We start from the raw sequence: 22,149 nt of genomic DNA, 5'->3' as shown, positions 1-22,149 counted from the left end.
AGATCAGCCTGGCCAACATGGTGAAGCCCTGTCTCTACTAAAAATACAAAAATTAGCCAGGCGTGCTGAGTGCCTATAATCCCAGCTACTAGGGAGGGTGAGGCAGGAGAATCACTTGAACTCAGAGGGTGGAGATTGCAGTGAGCAGAGATCGCGCCACTACACTCCAGTGTGGACGAGAGTGAGAGAAAAACAAACAAACAGAAAGAAGGGAAGAGGCCAGACCTGCTTCCTTCCCTGAAGACACCAGCCCTCCAACCTCAGTCCCCTCTGCCCTCCCACCCCAGCCCCACAATTTGGTCCCCTCCCCTTAGTATTCTCACCCAGTTCTAGGAGTTAGGCTGGGCACGCCGCCGCCACTTGGTGGCAGCATACCCTGAAGGTAGCATTCTTTCCAAACTGGTTTTCCCAGGTCTAACTTCCTTCTCTTCTCACAGAGCTTGGGGCAGGGGAGAAGTTAGTGTGGATGCAGGGAAGAGGGCCTCCTTCACTGCTTAGGGGTCCATACCTGAGATGACGCCTCGCCTGAGTCATCCTCTGGGAAGGCGGGGGAGAGACGGAAGCAGGGTCAGGCATTCTGTTTCCAGCCCCAGGAAGGACATTGGTGGGCCCCAGGGACTTGGAGGAGGCTCCCGATTTCCCCAAGAACCAGGACATTTAAGGTAGAAACCTGGCACTTGGATAGAGTGCTGAGGGGGGGACTTGGAACTGTTAAAAAGAGAGGACAGCTGGGCGCGGTAGCTCACGCCTGTAATCCCAGCACTTTGGGAGGCTGAAGTGGGCAGATCGCCTGAGGTCAGGAGTTCCAGACCAGCCTGGCCAACATGGTGAAACCCCGTCTTTACTATAAAAACAAAAATTAGCTGGGTGTGGTGGCAGGAGCCCACATCTACTAAAAATACAAAACAGGTTGGGTGCAGTGGCTCACGTCTGTAATCTCAGCACTTTGGGAGGCCAAAGCGGGCAGATCACAAAGTCAAGAGATTGAGACCATCCTGGCCAACATGGTGAAACCCCGTCTTTACTATAAAAACAAAAATTAGCTGGGTGTGGTGGCAGGAGCCTGTAGTTCCAGCTACTTGGGAGGCTGATGCAGGAGAATTGCTTCAACCTGGGAGGCGGAGGTTGCAGTGAGCCAAGATTGCCACTGCACTCCAGCCTGGTAACAAAGCTGGACTACAAAAGACTCCATCTAAAAAAAGGAAAGAGGACAGGCCAGGTGCAGTGGCTCGCACCTGTAATCCCAGCATTCTGGGAAGCCGAGGTGGGTAGATCACCTGAGGTCAGGAGTTCAAGAACAGCCTGGTCAACATGGTGAAACCCAATCTCCGCTAAAAATGCCAAAATTAGCCAGGTGTGGTGGCAGGTGCCTGGTGACCCAGCAGGTTGGGAGGCTGAGGCGGGAGAACTGCTTGAACCATGCTCTGCTAACTTTTGTATTTTTAGTGGAGACAGGGTTTCACTATTTTGGTCAAGCCGGTCTTGAACTCCTGGCCTCAAGTGATTTGCCCACCTTGGCCTCCCAGAGTACTGGGATTACAGGCGTGAGCCACCTCGACCGGCAGGGGGTGCCCTTCTTAGGAGAGGCAAAGTTTTTTCTGCATAGGTGACCCAGGAAAGCAGAAGCAGACCCCGTCCCAGACTACACTAAATGCCCTGGGGCTCCTTGAAACTGTTCTGAGTAGAATCCAGTAAGTGCTGGGACCTCCTAGAATGCGGCCACCTGGGGGTACCTTGAAACTATTCGAGATAGAGAAAGGCGGGGTGATGAGAAGCTGCCAAGCAGATGTGGCGGGGAGGTGGGGCTTGCATACCGCTGGGTGGGGAGGGGCGCTGGGCCGCCTCCTGCAGCAGGTGCAGGATGAGTTTGTCCCCCGCCAGGGCGCCATAGTGAGCCGCGTCCTGCCCCAGCACATCGGTGATGCCCAGCTGGGCTCCGCCCTGCAGCAGGACCTCCACTGTTTCCGGGCTGGCCCCTTCACAGGCCAGCATCAGGGCCGTCCTACCAGGGGAGGGGGCTACTGAGGAAATGAGAACATCCCCCAAACCCCCACGCCCACCTCAGCACCCAGGCCGAGCTGGGAAGAGGAGGCTGCCTACATTGCTTTACTCAGAGAGGTTAAGAGTCTGGCCCAAGGTCACACAGCATAGGGTGGACTGGCTGGGAGGGGAGATGCTCACCTGCCTTGCAGGTCCTGATTGTTCGCGGCAGCCCCTTGCTGCAGAAGGAGACGGCACAGGTCTGTGTGACACATCTGAGCTGCTATAATGAGGGGTGTTGCGCCTGACTGGTAGGGAGGAAGAGGGATGCGATGGCATGAGAAACTGACCCCCCCGGAGGTGCAGAGGCCTATATAACCACCCTCGAGTTTCATCCCAAACTTTCTCAAACTTCCAAAGGGTGCCTGAGATACCGCCACTTGGTGGCAGCATACCTCAAGCATAACATCTTTCCCAAAGAGATCCCAGAAGCTTACCCGATCTTGGGGGTTTAGATGCGCCTTAAAGGAGCAGAGCATCTCTGAGCAGGAGAGACAGCCACCAGCCGCTGCAAGAGAAAAGGGTGCAGTGGCTCAAGCCTGTAGTCCCAGCACTTTGGGAGGCTGAGGCAGGAGGATGGCTTGAGCCCAGGAGTTTGAGACCAACCTGGGCCAACATAGTGAGACCCTGTCTCTAAAAAAAAAAATGCAAAAATTATCTGGGTGTGGTGGCATGTGCCTGGGGCCCCAGCCGAAGGCTCGGGAGGCTGAAGTGGGAAAACCGCTTGAGCTCAGGAGTTCGACGTTGCTGTGAGCCATGATGGCACCACTGCACGCCAGCCTGGGTGACAGAGGGAGACCTTGTCTTAAAAACCAACAAAAGAAAGGAAGAAAAGCAAAATCGGGGAAGAGTAGGGTAGGAAATATGTTGACATTTTCTGGGGACTTTCTGCCTGGATGTGACCCTGCTCCTTTGTTTATTTATTTATTTTTGAGATGGAGTCTCACTCTGTCACCAGGCTGGAGTGCAGTGGCACAATCTCAGCTCAGTGCAACCCCCACCTCCCAGGTTCAAGTGATTTTCCTGCCTCAGCCTCCCGAGTAGCTGGGATTACAGGCGTCCACCATCACGCCCGGCTAATTTTTGTATCTTTAGTAGAGATGGGGTTTCGCCATGTTGGTCACAATAGTCTTGATCTCCTGACCTCGTGATCCGCCAGCCTTGGCCTCCCAAAGTGTTGGGATTACAGGCGTGAGCCACTGCGCCCAGCCCTTGCTCCTTTATTTAATGACAAATTCCCACCGGGCCTGTGAGATTCATAACAAATGCATGTTTCGCATTTTACAGATGCAGAAACTGAGGCCCCTCCAGGCCTGTGGTCACCCAGTGTGGTGAGAAGCAGAGTCGCATGTAGGATCGAGGTGTGCTGCTAACTCCCAGGCCCGAGCCCTGTGGTTCCCTCTTTCCTTTTTGTAGAGGTCTGGCTGTGCTGCTCAGGCTGGTCTTGAACTCCCGATCTCGAATGATCTGCCCGTCTCAGGTTCCAAAATGCTGGGATTACAGGCATGAGCCCCGAAGCCTGGCATATTTATTTGTTTATTTTTGAGACAGAGTCTCTCTCTGTTTCCCAGGCTAGAATGCAGTGGCACTACCTCTGCTCACTGCAACCTCTGCCTCCCAGGTTCAAGCGATTCTCCTGCCTCAGCCTCCTGAGGAGCTGGGATTACAGATGCCTGCCACCACACCCAGCTAAGTTTTGCATTTTTAGACAGGGTTTCACCATGTTGGCCAGCCTGGTCTTGAACTCCTGACCTCAGGTGATCCACCTGCCTTGGCCTTCCAGAGTGCTGGGATTACAGGCGTGAGCCATCGTGCTCAGCCTAATTTTTATATTTTTAGTAGAGACAGGGTTTCTCCATGTTGCCCAAGCTGGTCTCAAACATCTGAGCTCAAGTGATCCACCCACCTCTGCCTCCCATAGTGCTGGGATTACAGGCGTGCACCACCGCGCCCGGCTGGCCTATCCACATTTTAAGAGATTCCCTTCTTTTATTTATTTTCTTTCTTCTTCTTTTTTTTTTTTTAAAGATGGGGTTTCACCATGTTGGCCAGGCTGGTCTTGAACTCCTGACCTCAGGGTGATCTGTCTGCCTCAGCCTCCCAAAGTGCTGATTTTTTTTTTTTTTTTTTTTGAGAGAGAGAGTCTTGCTCTGTCACCAGGCGCCAGGTTGGAGTGCAGTGGCGCAATCTCGGCTCACTGCAACCTCCACCCGCTGGGTTCAAGCAATTCTCCTGCCTCAGCCTCCCAAGTAGCTGGGACTCCAGGTGCACACCACCACGCCTGGGTAATTTTTGTATTTTTAGTAGAGATGGGGTTTCACCACGTTGGCCAGGATGGTCTCGATCTCTTGACATCGTGATCCAACCAACTCGGCCTCCCAAAGTGCTGGGATTACAGGCGTGAGCCACCGCACCCGGCCCCAAAGTGCTGGGATTACAGGCGTGAGCCACCGCACCCGGCCCCAAAGTGCTGGGATTACAGGCGTGAGCCACCGCGCCCGGCCCCAAAGTGCTGGGATTACAGGCGTGAGCCACCGCGCCCGGCCCCAAAGTGCTGGGATTACAGGCGTGAGCCACTGCACCCGGCCAAGAGATTCCTGTCTACTGCTGTTTGCACAGGACCAGAGTGGACAGGGAGGCTCCCCAGGAGGCTGTGTGGCTGAGACAAGGGCATAGTCTCCGGAATCCCTGGGGATGAATTCCCGCAGGTTGACGTGCAGTCAGATTAAGCACAAGAATCCATTTTTCAGTCGACAATTCTGTTTGAATAGCTGCTGTGCGCCTGAGGGAGGACGACGTTCTGATCGCTGCAAACCTCATCTACAACATGTAGAACAGGTACTCAGTAACTGCTTTTGATTTTTGTTTTTGAAATGGAGTCTCCCTCTGTCACCCATGCTGGAGTGCGGTGGCACAATCTCGGCTCACGGCAACCTCCATTTTCCAGGTTCAAGCGATTCTCCTGCTTCAGCCTCCTGAGTAACTGGGATTACAGGCACGCACCACCCTGCCTGGCTAATTTTTTATTATTAGTAGAGATGCGGTTTCACCATGTTGGCCAGGCTGGTCTCGAACACCTGACCTCAGGTAATTCACCCACCTCGGCCTCCCAAAATGCTCAATACTGTTGAGTGACAAAAACCAATGAGCTCCTACATACTGACTAGAGGAACTGCCGCCACTAGGTGGCAGCGTACTCCAGCTGCAAGGCATTCTTACCCAGAGACTAAAACCCCAACAGAAGCCCAATTTTATTCTGAGTTTCCAAAAGAACAGATGTTTCTTGAGTCGTCAGTGAAAGTGATACCTGAATTTCACGGCCAGAGCGGACAGATTGGGGGCTGGGTTTTGGCTCAAGTGGGTGGGTCCCTTTCCCTTCCTTGCGGAAGGAGTTTGGATTTGGTGATGAAGGTGCCAGAGGCCTGGAGCTGTAATTTTCCTGATATCTCCTAGGAGCTCCTGAACTGAAAGAAAATTAAACCCCAGGGGCCTGTCCTCATCGCCACAAGGACCCGGAGTACAATCGGCTGCTCCTTGAGGTCAGACAACCCGGATTCACTACCACTTACCTGCTGTGGACAAGTGACGCCTCGTTAAGCCTCATCTGTGCAATGGGTTAATAGTATGTCGTTCAAAGGGTAACTGGGATTTAGGATGGGCTCTAGTGCCCGGCATGTGGTAGGTAATAAAAAAGGAGGAGAAGGGCCAGGCGCTGTGGTTCATACCTGTAACCTCAGTACTTTAGGAGGCAGGTGAATTGCCTGAGGTCACAAGTTTGAGACCAATCTGACCAACATCGTGAAACCCCATCTCTACTAAAAATACAAAAAAATTAGCTGGACATGGTGGCGCGCACCTGTAATCCCAGCTACTCAGGAGGCTGAGGCAGGAGAATTGCTTGAACTCGGGAAGTCGAGGTTGCACTGAGCCGAGTTTGCTCCAATACACTCCAGCCTGGGCAACACAGCAAGACCCCATCTCGAAAGAAAAGAAAAGGCTGGATGTGGTGTAAAAAAAAAAAAGAAAAAGCTGGGTGAGGCTTCATGCCTATAATCCCAACACTTTGGGAGGCCAAGGTGGGTGAATCACCTGAGGTCAGCAGTTTGAAACCAGCCTGACCAACATGAAGAAACCCCATCTCCATTAAAAATACAAAATTAGCTGGTCGTGGTGGTGGGTGTCTGTAGTCCCAGCCACTCGGGAGGCTGAGGAAGGAAAATGGCTTGAACCCAGGAGGCAGAGGTTGCAGTGAGCTGAGACTGTGCCACTGCATTCCAGCCTGTGCAATAACACAGTGAGACTCTGTCAAAAACACACACACACACACACACACACACACACACACACACAAAGAAAAGAAAAAAGAGAAAAGGAAAGAAAAGAAAAAGGAAAAAGAGGAGACAGGAAGCTTCACAGCAGGTCCCCAGGGCCCGGGGTAGAATAACCCCCAAGTCTAGCACGCTCTGGGCTATGGGGTCAGGGCAGGGCCGGGCTGCACCTACCTGCATGGTGTAGGGCAGTCCAGCCGCTGCTGTCCACGACGTCCACCACGCAGGAGGCCTGGGAATGGGGGAGTCCTTTGAGGCACAGCCATCCTTCTCGCTGTCTGATTTCTCTAGGACTGCCTTCCCCACCTTGGGCTCTGCTATACTTCAGCCTCTCTGCCTCACCTTTCCCAGGCCCCCAGGTGACTCCATTTTCATGAAAATTGGTGGGAAAAGAAAATAGCTGGGAGCTGAGAAGCAGCTGAGAGTTTGGGGCATAGCTGGGAACTCTGAAGGTGGCTGGGGCTAAGAAAGGACCTGGGACTTAGGGAGAAACAGAGCTCAGTTAGCATCTGGGTGTCGGGAGTATATCTTAAGTGGGAGAAGCATCTGGATGCTCTGAGAGTATCTGGTTATCCAGGGAGTAGCTGGGATTCTGGAGGAAAAGCGGCCAAGGAATATCTAGGATTCACAGAGCATCTGGGGGTTCAAGGAATGGCTGGAACTCAGGATTAGTAGGGGTCAAGGGAGTATCTGGGGTTTGGGGAATAGCTGAGACAAGAAAGGAAATGACCTGCAGTAGTTGCTTCAAGCACTGTGGGTGCCCGTATTTGGCGGCCAGGTGGAGTGCGTTGTAACCTGAGGAGGGAGAGATTGGTGCTCCAGCTGTACAAGTGGCTCCCAGTTGCTCCCCATGCCATGTCAACTATTTGTGGTGAGTTTCTGTGTCTAGCAAAGTCCCCAAACCCCAGTACTTCTCTCTTTTTTCCCCCCTACAGACAGGATCGTGCTCTTTCGCCCGGGCAGTGTGGGCATAGCTCACTGCAGGCTTGAACCCGTAGACTCAGGCGATCCTCCTGTCTCAGCCTCCCAAGCAGCTGGGATTACAAGCAAGAGCCACCATGTCTGGCTAATTTATTTGTATTTTCTGTAGGGATGGGGTCTTGCTATGTTGCCCAGGCTGATCTTGAACTCCCTGGATCAAGTGATCCTCCCACCTCAGCCTCCCAAAGTGCTGGGATTACAAGCAAGAGCCACCATGTCTGGCTAATTTATTTGTATTTTCTGTAGGGATGGGGTCTTGCTATGTTGCCCAGGCTGATCTTGAACTCCCTGGATCAAGTGATCCTCCCACCTCAGCCTCCCAAAGTGCTGGGATTACAAGCAAGAGCCACCATGTCTGGCTAATTTATTTGTATTTTCTGTAGGGATGGGGTATCGCTATGGTGCCCAGGCTGGTTTTGAACTCCCGACCTCAGGTGACCTGCCTGCCTCAGCCTCCCAAAGTGCTGGGATTACAGGCAGGAGCCACTGTGCCCAGCCCTCAGCTACTTCTCAAAATCATGCTACTCCCTGTGCCCAGAGACTCTTCAACCCACAGCTAGTCTGTATTCCAGACAATTCCACCTCAGGGACACGCCACACCCACCTATTCCCCAAGCCCTGTTGCTTCAGCTACTCCCCATGTCCCCGACACTCTACAGGTTCAACTCCACCAAAGCCGCAGCTCCGCCCTTCACAACCCACAGCTGCTGTGCACGTTCTTGCCCATCCACATACCCTTGCTCTTCCATATGTCAGCTCTGTCTGCTGCTCTGCGACTCCCCAGCTACTCCACCTACCCTGTCCACTATGCCTGTGGCCCTAAAGCCGCAGGTGTGACTGTGTCCCCACGCCTAGGTGCCTCTCGAGCCCCAACTACTCCTTTGGCCGCACGTTTTTATTTCAGTTATTTCCCCAGGTCCCCAGTTGAGCCATGCACCCAGGTTCTCCTTGTACCCCAGATACTCCCAGAGCTCCAGCTGCTCTTACATATCTCAGCCCTCCCACGTATCTCAGATATTCCCCAAACACTACTCGTTATTCTCATGCCCCAGATACTCTGCAAGCTCAGCTACTCCCATGAATCCCGATTCTCCTCCAAACTCTGAGCAGCTCCCTTCGGGTCATTTCCCTGAGCTCAGATACTTCCACATCCCGGATGCTCCTCAAGTCTTAGTTCATCCAACAGTCCCAGTGATCTCCCCAGCCCCAGTTCTTCCTCTGCCTCAGTCACTTTCTAGAAACTTCCCCAGGCTGGGCATGGCGGCTCACACCTATAATCTCAGCACTTTGGGAGGCTGAGTGGAAGCATCACTTGATCCCAGGAGTTCAAGACTAGCCTGGACAACACAGGGAGACTCCATCTCTCATAAGAACACAGAAATTAACTGGGCGTCGTGGTGTGTGCCTGGAGTCCCAGCTACTTGGGAGGCTGAGGTGGGAGGATCGCTTGAGCCTGGGAAGTGGAGGCTGCAGTGAGCCGAGATCACACCCACTACACGCAAGCCTGGGTGACCGAGGGAGATCCTGCCCCCCTCAAAAGAAAGAAAAACAACAAAACCCCCAGAACTTTGCAGTTCTCCCCCAAGCCCCTGCTACTTCCCCACCCAACTGAACCAACACCTGAATCCTAGTCACTCGCCATCCACAAGCTGTCCAGGTGCTTCGCTCGGTGCCAACCACAGTCTCTGTCTTTGGGTACCCCACTCTAACATGCCCCTGGGTGTCTCCCTGGAGGCAAGGGAGGGGCACTGGAGGGAGCCCCCACCTTTCAGGAGGGAACATTGAGGCCTGGAAGCAGGACCTGGTGGGACCCTCAGGCTGGGTACCTGGGCTGAGTTTCTCCTCCCCCCCCAGGGCCAGGCTGGCAGTACCTGCCCCGTCCGTGCTCATGACATTGGCGCCATGAGCTATCATCACCTCCAGACAGCTGGCCGCACCCCGCATGGCAGCCAGGTGGAACCTGGAGGTGAGAGACGAGGGTTCAGCTGCAGGGTCGCCACCCCTCATCCATCCCACTCCCGGGTTGAGGGCACTCACGCAGACTTGCCCTCGGGGTCTAGCTTTGTGGGCACCAGCCCCTTGCGGGCGATGAGGGTCGCCACGCGAGGTGCATCGTTGTTCTCCACGGCTTGTAGCAGCCTCTCGTCACTCTTGCCCCAGTCTTGACTCTGCAGGGTATGCACAGGGGTGTGTGGGGCAGGGTCGGCTGCTGCCCCTCCCCATGCCCCCTGGTACGGGCCCCAGGCTCTCACCGCCCGCCCCTGGGCACTTGCCTGGCACCTGCCTCTGGCTGCCGGCTTCGGGATGGGGCAGGGGCCACAGGGTGGGCAGGAGCCGAGGTCAGTGGGGCTGAGCCGCAGCTGCAGGGGGGAGGTGGTCCTGGGCGGGGGTGTCCTCAGACAGTGTCCCCCAATCCTGCGACCCCCAGCATCTGCCCCCAAGCCCATCACCCCAGTTGTCCAACAAAAGTCCATCACCAGCATCATCCCCTGAGCAGCCCCCCACTACCCACCCCTACATCGATTTCCAAAATGTTTTTCCCTGGGCTGGGTTGGGAGGCTCACGCCTGTAATTCCAGCACTTAGGGAGGCCAAGGTGGGAGGATCGCTTCAGCCCAGGAGTTTGAGACCAGCTTGGGCAACATAGTGGGACCCTGTGTCTACAAAAACTAAAAAATCATCAGGGCATGGAGGCTCATGCCTGTAGCTGCTTGGGAAGCTGAGGTGAGAGGACCGTGAGACCAGGAATTTTGAGACCAGCCTGGGCAACACAGCAAGACCCCCTTTGTTCAACGAAAAACTTTGTTCCCCTTTGCTTGTAACTGAGGAGACAAAAAAAAAAAAAAAAGTTGTTCCCCAATTCATTGCTTAGTGAAAGCCACGCCCGCAACGCCGCCCGCAGCGAACAGGCCCATGAGTCTTCCAAACTACCCTCCTAAGTCCCGTCGGAAACCCCAAAAGGTCCCTCTACCTGTCTCTCGGGACTGCCCTCGGCCCTGTTTATCCACAACTGCCCTGAAATGCCACCACTGTCCCCTAAACATCCCGAGGCTTCTCCCCCAAAAACTAGAGCCTGAAATGTATTATAAAATGTCTCCCCCAAATTCCTGAAGTGTTCTCTAAAAGCATCCTTCCCATGATCCCGCCAGGTCCCAAAAATATCCTCCAAAAACATCCCTCAAATGTTCGCCCAAACTGTTCTGCAAATGTCATTACCTCTTCCCAAAAACGGCTCTCCTAAAATAGCCTCCAAGTTGTCCCCTCAATGACCCCGTCTGTTTCCAAAATGTTTTCTCAAAACTGCACCCCCGATGCCCTCTAAATTCTCCCATGTATCCCCATCTGTTTCAAAGTGTCTTCCAAAACGTGTCCAAATGTCTCTTCCATCCCCCAAAAGCTGCCCCAACCTCTGTCCCCTCCCCAGCCCATCTTTCCCGGGTCTGGAATGGGGGGTCCAGGCCAGCCAGGGATGGGGAGGGGAGGGGAGGGAAGGAGAGCGGAGGGGAGAGGAGGGACCCGCGCCCCTGCCCGCTCCCGCGCCCCCTCCCCGGGCCCTACCGCGAAGGAGGAGGCTGCGCACAGACACAGCTGCTTCATGGCGTCTGGGGCACAGGATGGGGCGGGGGGGCGCACGGGGTTCCAGGAGGAGGTGGCGGCCCGAGGGGCTGGAGGGACCGCGGGGAGCGGCCGAAGGGCGGGGCTGGGCGCTGCCGGAGCTCCCCGCCCCCTCAGCCCAGTCCCGCCCTTCCTGGTGCCGCCCCCTCCCCCACGGGATGGAGTGGGGAGACCCAGGGAGGGGTCTCTGAGGGAGGGGGCGCCGCCCCGACCCCACCTGACCTTGTCTCCTGGAGGAGGATGAGGACGCGGCGCCGGGGGCCGGGCTCCCTCACCCACGCAGGCCGCCAGCTGCATCTCCAGGGGACCCACGGGCGTCCATGTCAGCCTCCTCCGAGTCCGCCAAGGGCACGCAGGTGCCTCCAGGCCCGCGATGTCCGCAGCCTCGCACCGCCACGTGGCCAGGAGAGCTCTGGCCACTCACCCTTTCATTCATTGACTCATTCACTCGTTCACCCACTGGTTCATTAGTTCACCCACTCATTCATTCCTTCACCCGTTTGTTTATTGGCTCACCCATTTGTTCATTCGTTCATTCACTGAATCACCCATTCATTCATTCCTGCACCGTTACTTCCTTCTTTCATGCATTCATTCATTCGTTCACTACTAACTCATTCCCTCGTTGGCTTACCCTTCATTCATTCCCGCATTTATTTGGCTATTCTTTGGCACACCCACTTGTCCATTCATGCATTGGCTCACCCATTCATCATTCAATCACTCATTCATTCCTAGCCAATGGGGCTCCGCAGTCCTACCACCTGAATTTGAACCCAGCCCCGCCCCACCCCTGCCTTTCCTACCTACATGACTGGGCCAACAGACTTACCGGTTTAGGGCTTCGCCTTCCTCTTACATAAAATGGGTTTCATAATAGTGGAGTGTCACCAGCAGCACTCAGCCAACCAGTGCCTGGCACACAGTAAGCGCACAGTAAAACCGTGACCCGCTAATCACTGGAAGAGCTAGCTGGCCCCGGCGCAGCTCTGACATTCTCTAGCCATTTCTGGTCCATTTCCGCCACTCAGGACCCACAGCTCCTCCTAAGGAAGGGCCTTGGGGGCCTTGTGGTCGGCCACTGCAGCATCCCCAGGGCCTGGCCCACGGCAGGTGCTCCACAAACATGCATCAGATGAACACTTGGGGGAGATGCTCCTTCATGCAGCAAACATTTATTGAGTGCCTACTGGATGCCACGCACAATTCACAGGCCTGGAGACTCTAGGAGCACAGCCAAGACCCTTGCAGGTGGCTGGCATTTTAGAAGGAGCCCTGGAGGGCAGGCACAGTGGCTCAAGCCTGTAATGCACTTTGGGAGGCTGAGGAGGGTGGTTCACCTGAGAACAGGAGTTTAAAACCAGCCTGGCCAACATGGCAGAACCCCATCTCTACAATGCAAAATTAACCTTAAAAACGCAAAAATTAGCCCGCTGCGGTGGTGGGCACCTGTAACCCCAGCTACTTGGGAGACCAAGGCAAGAGAATCGCTTGAACCCAGGAGGCAGAAGTTGCAGTGAGCCGAGACTGTGCCACTGCACTCCAGCCTGGGTGACAGAGGGGGACGCCATTGCAAAAACAAAACAAAGAAAAGCAAACAAACAAAGAGGTCTTCCAGAGCCAGAATTTTAGAGCGACGACCCAGCGGACTGGGGGCAGAGGCCTGAATGCAGTTCCGTTATGACATCCTCGCTGTGTGACCCTGAACTGATGGCTTTCCCTCTCTGAAATTCTCCCTCTCAATTTCTCAACTGTTAAATGAGATAGATAATGGGACAGGCAGCACGGAGGCACTGTGGACATCGGAGGCCAGATCTTTCTCTGGAGTGGGGCCATCCTGGGCCCTGCAGGGTGCTGAGCAGCGCCCCTGGCCTCCACCCACTCCACGCCAGGGGCACCTCCAAGTTGTGACAACCACAGATGTCCCGACATTGGCAAGTGCCCCTCCACTGACACGTTGACCACTGGCTTAGGGCTGGGTGAGCATTGAGCATTCAGACGTCAGTGTGGTCTATGATGCTTTAGACCCCTTTTTAATTTTTTTGAGACAGACTCTTGGTCTGTCGCCCCGGTTGGAGTGCAGTGGCATGATCTCCACTCACTGCAACCTCTGCCTCCTGGGCTCAAGCGATTCTCCTGTCTCAGCCTCCCGAGTAGCTGGGATTACAGGCATCCGCCACCACACATGAAGAATTTTTGTATTTTTCGTAGAGATGAGGTCATATTGGTCAGGCTGATCTTGAACTCTGACCTTGTGATCTGCCTGCCTCAGCCTCCAAAGTGCTGGGATTACGGGTGTAACCTTGAGCTAACCGATAGCCACTGCACTGGGCCCCCTTAAACACCTTTGGACAGTTGGAGGGAAAAGTGGGAACCGAGGCAGGAAAATGGAAAGTGACAGGCATTTGGGAAGGAGGGTGTCCTTGGAACTCCTCTCTCCTTTCACCCTTGGGGGTGGGGAAACCTCTGAGCTTCCTTCCAGAGAAGACACTGAAATGGATCTCCCAGCTCAGGGCTTCGAATTCCAATTGTCATTGTCTTCTCCACCCGTCCTCCTGGATGCCATACAAGATCAGAGCAAATGGCTGAGTGCGGTGGCTCACGCCTGTAATCCCAGCACTTTGGGAGGCTGAGGCAAGTGGATCACCTAAGGTCAAGAGTGCGAGATCAGCCTGGGCAACATGGAGAAACCACGTCTCTACTAAAAATAGGAAAAATTAGCCAGTCGTGGTGGCGCACACCTGTAATCCCAGCTACTCAGGACGCTGAGGCAGGAGAATCACTTGAACCTGGGAGGCGGAGGTTGCAGTGAGCCAAAGTCGTGCCACCATTACACTCCAGCCTGGGTGACAGAATGAGAGTCTGTCTCAAAAAAAGAAAAAAAGGCCAGGCACGGTGGCTCATGCCTGTAATTCCAGCACGATGGGAGGCTGAGGTGGGCGGACCACAAGGTCAGGAGTTGGGAGACCAGCCTGGCCAATATGGTGAAACCCTGTCTTTACCAAAAATACAAAAATGCCGGGCGCAGTGGCTCACGCCTGTAATCCCAGCACTTTGGGAGGCCGAGGCGGGTGGATCACGAGGTCAAGAGATCGAGACCATCCTGGTCAACATGGTGAAACCCCGTCTCTACTAAAAATACAAAAAATTAGCTGGGCATGGTGGCACGTGCCTGTAATCCCAGCTACTCGGGAGGCTGAGGCAGGAGAATTGCCTGAACCCAGGAGGCGGAGGTTGCGGTGAGCCGAGATCGCGCCATTGCACTGCAGCCTGGGTAACAAGAGCGAAACTCCGTCTCAAAAAATAAAAAAAAAAAAAAATACAAAAATTAGCTTGGCACGGTGGTGCGTGCCTGTAGTTCCAGCTCCTCGGGAGGCTGAGGCAGGAGAATCACTTGAACCCAGGAGGTGGAGGTTGCAGTGAGCCGAGATCGCACCACTGCACTCCAGCCTGGGCGACAGAGCGAGACTCCATCTCAAAAAGAAAAAGAAAAAAAAGATCAGAGCAAATACCCCTGGGAGTCCTGTGAGGTATGCCAGGGATACCACAAACCCGCCAGGCTTCATCCAAGCCCTGGTATCACCCTGACACCTCTCTCTCGCCCCACACTTGTCCACCAGCCAAGCCTGCTACCGGCACACTGTGTCATGGTCCGCCCCTTCTCGCCCCTTCTCACCCCTTCCGCGGCCCCCACCTTAGTCCCACCCCACCACTGCAGGTTCCTCCTCAGGGACGCATCCTTCCTGGTCTCCATCCTCTGACCTTGTCGCCTTGTCCCTTCTCCCTCAGCAGCCAGAGGCAACTTCCTAAGCCCTGCATTGGATCTCCTCTCTCTGCTGCACAAAAGCCTCCAGAGACCTCACTCAGCTTAAAATGCAAACTGCTCCTGGCAGCCCAGACCCTGCCCACTGCCTGTTTCCGCAGAGAATGGTATTCACACGTGTGAGTTGCTGGGGCGGAAAAAGCAAAATAAGAATCATCCTTCCTGACACGTGAAAAATGATACGAAATTCACATTTCTGGCTAGGTGCGGTGGCTCACGCCTACAGTCCCGGCACTTTGGGAGGCCGCGGTGGGCTGATCGCCTGAGGTCAGGAGTTTGAGACTAGCCTGGCCAACATAGTGAAACCCTGTCTCTACTAAAAATACAAAAATTAGCTGGGTGTGGTGGTGCACGCCTGTAACCGCAGCTACTCGGGAAGCTGAGGCAAGAGAATCGCTTGAAGCTGGAGGTTGCAGTGAGCCGAGATTGCGCCACTGCACTCCAACCTGGGCAACAGAGCCACACTCCATCTCAAAAAATAAAAAAAAAAAATCACATTTCAGTGTCCCTAAATAAAGTTTCACTGGGGCCAAGTCCTGCCCGTTCATTTACAGATGTTTGGATGCCACGTGCATGGCAGGAAAAAAAAAAGAAAAAATATATAGTCAAAGGCTACTCTCAGGCTGCAATGGCAGAGCTGAGGCTGGAGCGCAGTGGTGCGATCTCAACTCACCACTCACTGCAACCTCTGCCTCCCGAGTTCAAGCGATTCTCCTGCCTCAGCCTCCTCAGTAGCAGGGATTACAGGCACTCACCACCATGTGGGTTTTCACCATGTTGGCCAGGCTGGTCTTGAACTCCTGACCTCAGGCAGTCCGCCCACCTCAGCCTCCCAAGGTGCTGGGGTCACAGACACGGGCCACCTCACCCCGCCATCGTCTCCTCTTACATTTCCCTTGCCACAGCAGCCTCCTTGTTCTTCAGACAGCTGGGTCCCCCCTCGCCTGGAGCACCTGCCCCGCCGTGCACACCCCTGCCTCCTGGATTCAAGCGATTCTCCTGCCTCAGGCTCCCAAGTAGCTGTGATTACAGGTGCCTGCCACCATTAGACACCCAACTAATGCCTGCATTTTTAAATAGAGACGGGGTTATGTATGTTGGCCCTGGCTCAAACTCCTGGCCTCAAATGTTCCACCCGCCCCGGCCTCCCAAACTGCTGGGATTACAGGCATGAGCCCCCTTCATCGCTCTTATCGCTGCCTAAGATAATATGTATCTTTTAAAAAAATATTCTGTTTACTCTTATTTTTTATTTTTACTTTTATTTATTTATTTGGGGACAGGGTCTTGCTCAGTCGCCTAGGCTGGAGTGCAGTGGCGCCATCACAGTTCACTGCAGCCTCGACCTCCTGGGCTCAGGTGATCCTCCCGCCTCGACCACCTAAAGTGCTGGGATTACAGGCGTGAGCCACCGCATCCAGCTTGTTTCCTCTTGAGCTCTCTCTTAGAAAGTTGCCCCCTCAGGGACAGCCATGTTTGTCTATCTTGGACTCTGCTGTATTCCACACAGGACCGGCTATAGATTTTGCAGGGATCACTGCAAAATGAAAACACGAGGCCTAGCCAGGCATGGGGGCTCACACCTGTAATCCCAGCACTTTGGGAGGCTGAGGCGGGAGGACCACTTGAGGCCAGGAGTTCAAGACCAGCCTGGGCAATATGGCGAGACCTCATCTCTAAAACAAAAACAAAAGCATACTTAAGTAAATAAATTATATATATAAATACAAAAGAAAGAGAGAGAGAGGACTTTCCAGGAAGCATTGAGGTATGGAGTCTGTGAATCTAGAAACCCCAATCTTCGGCCAGGCACAGTGACTCACTCCTGTAATCCCAGCGCTTTGGGAGGCCGATGTGGGTGGATCACAAGGTCAGGAGTTCGAGACCAGCCTGGCCAACATAGTGAAACCCTGTCTCTACTAAAAACATTTTAAAAAGTATCCAGGTATGTTGGCTGGGCCCTGAAGTCCCAGCTACTTGGGAGGCTAAGGCAGGAGAATCCCTTGAATACTGGAGGCGGAGGCTCCAGTGAACCGAGATCACACAACTGCACTCCAGCCTGGGCAACAGAGCGAGTATCAAAAGAAATAAATGTATAGGCCAGGTGCAGTGGCTCACACCTGTAATCCCAGCATTGTGGGAGGCCAAGACGGGCAGATCACCTGAGGTCAGGAGTTCGAGACCAGCCCGGCCAACGTGGCGAAACCCTGTCTCTACTAAAAATACAAAAATTAGCCTGGCGTGGTAGCAGGTGCCTGTAATCCCAGCTACTCAGGAGCCTGAGGCAGGAGAATCTATTGAACCTGGGAGGCGGAGGTTGTGATGAGCCGAGATCACACCTCTGCACTCCAGCCTGGGAGACGGAGTGACAGTCCGTCTCAAAATAAACAAATAAAATAAAATAAAAGTAAATAAATAAACAAGAAAGAGCCAGAGTTAGAGGCCAGGAAAGGCACGGAGAGAGGCCGCCAGGCAGGGATAAGGACAGGAGGAGGGGGCTAGCAGTGGCTAGAAGACACAGAACACAAGGTCTCTGGAGAGGAGGAGGCCGGGGCCCTGCAGTCACGGGTGTTTGCTTTCTTCCCTTGGGGCTGCTGTATAAAAGCTGAACTTGACTCCGGCTGCCTGCTGCGAATTGGAGAAGGGCAGGTGGAGGGCGGGATGGCGACATGGCCCGGGAGGGGAGGGTGGGGGCCAGGCGGCTTCCCATCAACGGCCAGGCCTCCCGTCTGCTGCCACAGCTCCATCTCAGGAGCTCCTTCAGCTCCAGACACCCCCGGAGGCCCTCACATCCGTCTGAGCTTTTAACACCTACCCTGTCCCCATCCAGTTTTGACTTTGTCCCCACCCCTCCCATTGCAAACATATCAAAACACACCCACGTCCCAGATGAGGCATCTCTTTTTTAGCTACCCACACTTCTTGAAAGATTTGATTGAAATATTAAATCTAACTCTGCTTTGGAAAGTAAACAATTGCATGGCTTGGTTTGCCCGTGGCTTGAGGGGACAAAAGGGACAACGCAGAGTGGACCCCTGAACACAGCTGTGAATGCCCAGGTCCACTTACATGCATATTTTTTTTGGTCTGTTTTTTGAGACACAGTCTCACTCCATCACCCAGGCCGGAGTGCAGTGGCGCAATCTGGGCTCACTGCAGCCTCTGCCTCCTGGGTTCAAGCAATTCTCCTCCCTCAGCCTTCCAAGCAGCTGGGACTATAAGCATATACCACCAGGCCCGGCTAATTTTTGTATTTTTAGTAGAAATGGGGTTTCACCATGCTGGCCAGGCTGGTCTCAAACTCCTGACCTCAGGTGACCTGCCCCTGTCAGCATCGCGAAGTGCTGAGATTACAGAAGCAAGCCGCCACACCCAGCCTATACATGGACTTCTGACCGTACAGGGGGGTCAGCTGTAATTGCTCAAGGGTCATATAATCAAGAAACTGATTCCAAGTTGGATGAAAAATTCTAGGATCACTCCACAGTGAATGAAGCTCACCTAACGCCACGTTTTGCAGGCAGTTAATGAGCCATTTTTCATGTCTTTCTCTCCTGCCGTCTGTCTCCACCTGTTCTCTTCTCAATCAATGCACTCCCCTCCCACCTCCAGGCCAGTCACGTTCACAGTAACACAGCCCAGGGGAAGGCTGGTGTCTCACTCCCTAGCTGTGTGACCTTGAGCAGGTGTCTTAACCTCTCTGGCTTCCCTCACTCATCTATAAAATGAAGATAATAGGGCCAGGCGTGGTGGCTCACGCCTGTAATCCCAGAACTTTGGGCGGCCGAGGCGGGTAGATCACGAGGTCAAGAGATCAAGACCATCCTGGTCAACATGGTGAAACCCTGTCTCTACTAAAAATAGAAAAAATTAGCTGGGCATGGTGGCGCGTGCCTGTAATCCCAGCTACTCGGGAGGCTGAGGCAGGAGAATTGCCTGAACCCAGGAGGCGGAGGTTGCGGTGAGCCGAGATCGCGCCATTGCACTCCAGCCTGGGTAACAAGAGCGAAACTCCATCTCAAAAAAAATGAAGGTAATAAAGCCCCTGCCTCATAGCATGGCGGTGAGGATTAAATGAGCTGACGCCTGCAAAGTACATCGTAAGTTCTTTATAAGTGCTCAAAAATCAACAAAATGAAAATAAAATCAATAAACCAGGCATGGCACTGCACGCCTATAGTCCCAGCTACTTGGGAGCTGAGGCCGGAGGATCCATTGAGCCCAGGGGCTTGAGACCAGCCTGGGCAACATAGTGAGACGCCATCTCCTAAAAGAGCTAGGAATGGTGGCTCACGCCTGTAATCCCAGCCCTTTGGGAGGCTGAGGCAGGAGGATCACTTGAGGCAGGAGTTTCAGACCAGCCTGGCCAACATGGTGAAACCCCGTCTCTACCAAAAATACAAAAAATTTGCTGGGCATGGTGGTGTGCACCTGTAGTCCCAGCTACTCGGGAGGCTGAGGTGTAAGAAAAGGCTGAGGCACTGCAACCTCTGCCCCACTTGAAACCAGGAGGCGGAGGTTGCAGGGAGCCAAGATGACAGCACTGCCTCCAGCCTGGCCAACAGAGTGAGACTCATCTCAAAAAAAAAGAGGCCCGTGGCTCACGCCTGTCATCCCAGCACTTTGGGAGGCTGAGGTGGGCAGATCACCTGAGGTCAGAAGTTCAAGACCAGCCTGGCCAACATGGTGAAACCCCGTCTCTACTAAAAATACTAAAAATTAGCTGGGTGAGGTTGCAGGCACCTGTAATCCCAGCTACTGTGGAGGCTGAGGCAAGAGAATCATTTGAACCAGGAGGCGGAGGTTGCAGTGAGATTGCCCCATTGCATTCCAGCCTGGGCAACAGAGTGAAATTCCATCTCAAATAAAAAAGAAAGAAAGAAAGAAAACAAAAAAAATTAAACAAATAAAAGTGATTTTAATGATATTAACAATTTTTAAGTAAAATGAATGAAATAAATGGGAACATGAAAATTAATAGTTTAAAAATAAAATAAAATTGGCTGGGTGCAGTGGCTCACGCTTGTAATCCCAGCACTTTGGGAGGACAAGGTGGGCGGATCATTTGAGGTCTGGAGTTCAGGATCAGCCTGACCAATATGGTGAAACCCAGTCTCTACCAAAAATACAATAAAATTAGCCAGCCATGGTGGCAGACACCTGCAGTCCCAGCTATTCGGGAGGCTGAGGCGGGAGGATCACTTGAGGCCAGGAGTTTAAGACCAGCCTGGGCAACACAGCTGGACCTCGTCTCAACAAAAAATAAAAATTAGCCCAGTGTGGTGGTGCACACCTGTATTTCTGCACTTTGGGAGGCTGGGACAGGAGGATCGTTTGAGCCCAGGAGTTGGAGGCTGCAGTCAGCTGAGATCACACCACTGCACTCTAGCTTGGGCAACAGAACGAGACTCTGTCTCAAAAAATGCCAGGTGCGGTGGCTCATGCCTATAATCCCAGCATACTTTGGGAGGCTGAGGCAGGTGGATGACCTGAGGTCAGGGGTTCAAGATCAGTCTGGACAACATGGTGAAGCCCCACCTCTACTAAAAATATAAAATTAGCTGTGTGGTGGTGCATGCCTATAATCCCAGCTACTCAGAAGGCTGCGGCAGGAGAATTGCTTGAACCCAGGAGGTGGAGGCTGCAATGAGCCGAGATCGCACAACTGCACTCCAGCCTGGGCAACAGGTGAAACTCCATCTTTAAATAAATAAATAAACAAGTAAATAAAGGCTCGTTCCATGGGCCCTTTTTTGGCTTTCAAAGATGCCCCATCCTGGGCTCCCACTCACTCGCACTCTCTGCTCCTGCCAAGAGTCTGCCTGTCAATCAAGCAGACCTGGTCCAGCCTCCGAATCTTTGCCCACACGGGTCCACGCCCCACTCCTCACGTGCCTGCCTTCACTCCTCTAACCCTCCCTATTCCTCCAGGCTCTGCTCTGATGCCGCCACCTTTAAGCAGACTGTCTGATTTCTCCAGGCCACACCGGATGGGGAGGTATATCTCATGATGGGAAAACTGAAGGCTCTAAGTCCAGCTTGCCCACCAGGCCAGGCACAAAGAGGTGCTCGGGAAGGCTGACCGTCTGTCCCTGCAGGTGAACCCTCACTTTTTTTTTTTTTTTGAGACAGAGTTTCACTCTTGCTGTCCAGGCTGGAGTGCAGTGGCAGGATATGGGTTCACCGCAACCTCTGCCTCCTGGGTGCAAGCGATTCTCCTGCCTCAGCCTCCCGAGTAGCTGGAATTACAGGCGAGCGACACCACATCCAGCTAATTTTATATATTTAGTAGAGCCTGTTGGCCAGGCTGGTCTCGAACTTCCAACTGCAGGTGATCGGCCGCCTCGGCTTGAATCCTCACTTTCATCGTCTCCATCTGTGCCCTGAACTGGTCGCCACAGGGGCATGGGGGGCTGAGAGGGAGTGGGGATGGCTGAGGAAGAAGCATGTCTTTCTAGGAGTTCACAGCTGAAGACGCAGATGCAAGAAAAGACAGCTAGATCTACCTGAGGGCCTTCGCACTGGCTATTCCAGCCACCTGGAATGCAACTCCTGCGAACCCAACACCTCCCCTCCCCTCCCCCTCCCCCCTCCCCTTTCTTTTTCTTTTTTTGAGACGGAGTCTTGCTCTGTTGCCCAGGCTTCAGTGCAATGCAGTTGGCTCACTGCAACCTGGGTTCAAGCAGTTCTCCTGCCTCAGCCTCCCGAGTAGCTGGGATTACAGGTGCCCACTACCAATCAATGCCCAGCTAATTTGTGCATTTTTAGTAGAGATGCAGTTTCACCATGTTGGCCAGGCTGGTCTCGAACTCCTGACCTCAAGTGATCTGCCTGCCTCGGCCTCCCAAAATGCTGGGATTACAGGCATGAGCCACCATCCCTGGCTTTCCCCGCCCCTTTCTAATTTTTGCTCTAATGTCACCTTCTCAGGGAAGCCTTCCCTGGCCATCCTCTTTAAAACTGCAACCACCCCCCCTGCCCTGGATGCTTCCGTTCCCTTTCCTGCTGTCTGTCTTCTCGGCACAAAATGATATTTTCACTTATTTATCTTGTTTCACGCTCATCTGTCCCACTCAGCGGTCGGCTCAACACGAAAGGACTTTCGTCGGCCTTGTTCCCCGGCTCCTGCTGTGCGGAACAGCGCATGCTATTTAAATGTGTGCTGAGTAGACACGCTCCAAAGCGAGAGAACAGGGTACCCTGGAAAGTGGGTCACTGCGGCCGGGGAGGGGGAGATTGGATGAAGAGGGGGTACGAGGAGGGTCTGACAGGTGGACGCAGGGAGAAGGTATTGCATGGGGAGAGGACTGCCTGGGCCAGGGTATGCCGGCTGCAAAGCTTGTACGGGGCGCAGTGAGGAGGT

At 53.7% G+C, this 22,149-nt stretch overlaps 1 protein-coding gene across 19 annotated transcripts in view; it reads right to left on the bottom strand.

Annotated features, from left to right (window-relative positions):
• The window catches only part of ANKRD24 (ankyrin repeat domain 24), a 40,722-nt gene that overhangs the window by 15,834 nt on the left and 2,739 nt on the right, over positions 1-22,149 (bottom strand). For 3 of the 19 annotated variants that reach the window (XM_035283557.3, XM_078361554.1, XM_078361553.1), the window contains exons 3-8: positions 7,099-7,163; positions 6,543-6,600; positions 2,478-2,548; positions 2,182-2,288; positions 1,815-2,002; positions 509-537 (exon numbers count right to left, since the gene is read on the bottom strand). In XM_035283557.3, the coding sequence (XP_035139448.1) occupies positions 509-537; positions 1,815-2,002; positions 2,182-2,288; positions 2,478-2,519 (366 nt within the window). In that variant the 5' untranslated portion in view covers positions 2,520-2,548; positions 6,543-6,600; positions 7,099-7,163. Of the gene's footprint in view, positions 1-508; positions 538-1,814; positions 2,019-2,181; positions 2,289-2,477; positions 2,549-6,542; positions 6,601-7,098; positions 7,164-9,220; positions 9,310-9,386; positions 9,518-9,622; positions 10,193-10,564; positions 10,739-10,906; positions 10,965-11,185; positions 11,318-22,149 lie in introns of those variants that run through there. The other 16 variants (XM_035283545.3, XM_035283548.3, XM_035283542.3 and 13 more) reach the window with 13 other exon arrangements.

This window comes from Callithrix jacchus, chromosome 22 (genome assembly GCF_049354715.1).
Source record: "Callithrix jacchus isolate 240 chromosome 22, calJac240_pri, whole genome shotgun sequence".
Classification (NCBI taxonomy): Eukaryota; Metazoa; Chordata; class Mammalia; order Primates; family Cebidae; genus Callithrix; species Callithrix jacchus.
The sequence above is the reverse complement of the archived record's forward strand: the minus strand, read 5'-3'. Positions and strand labels throughout refer to the sequence as shown.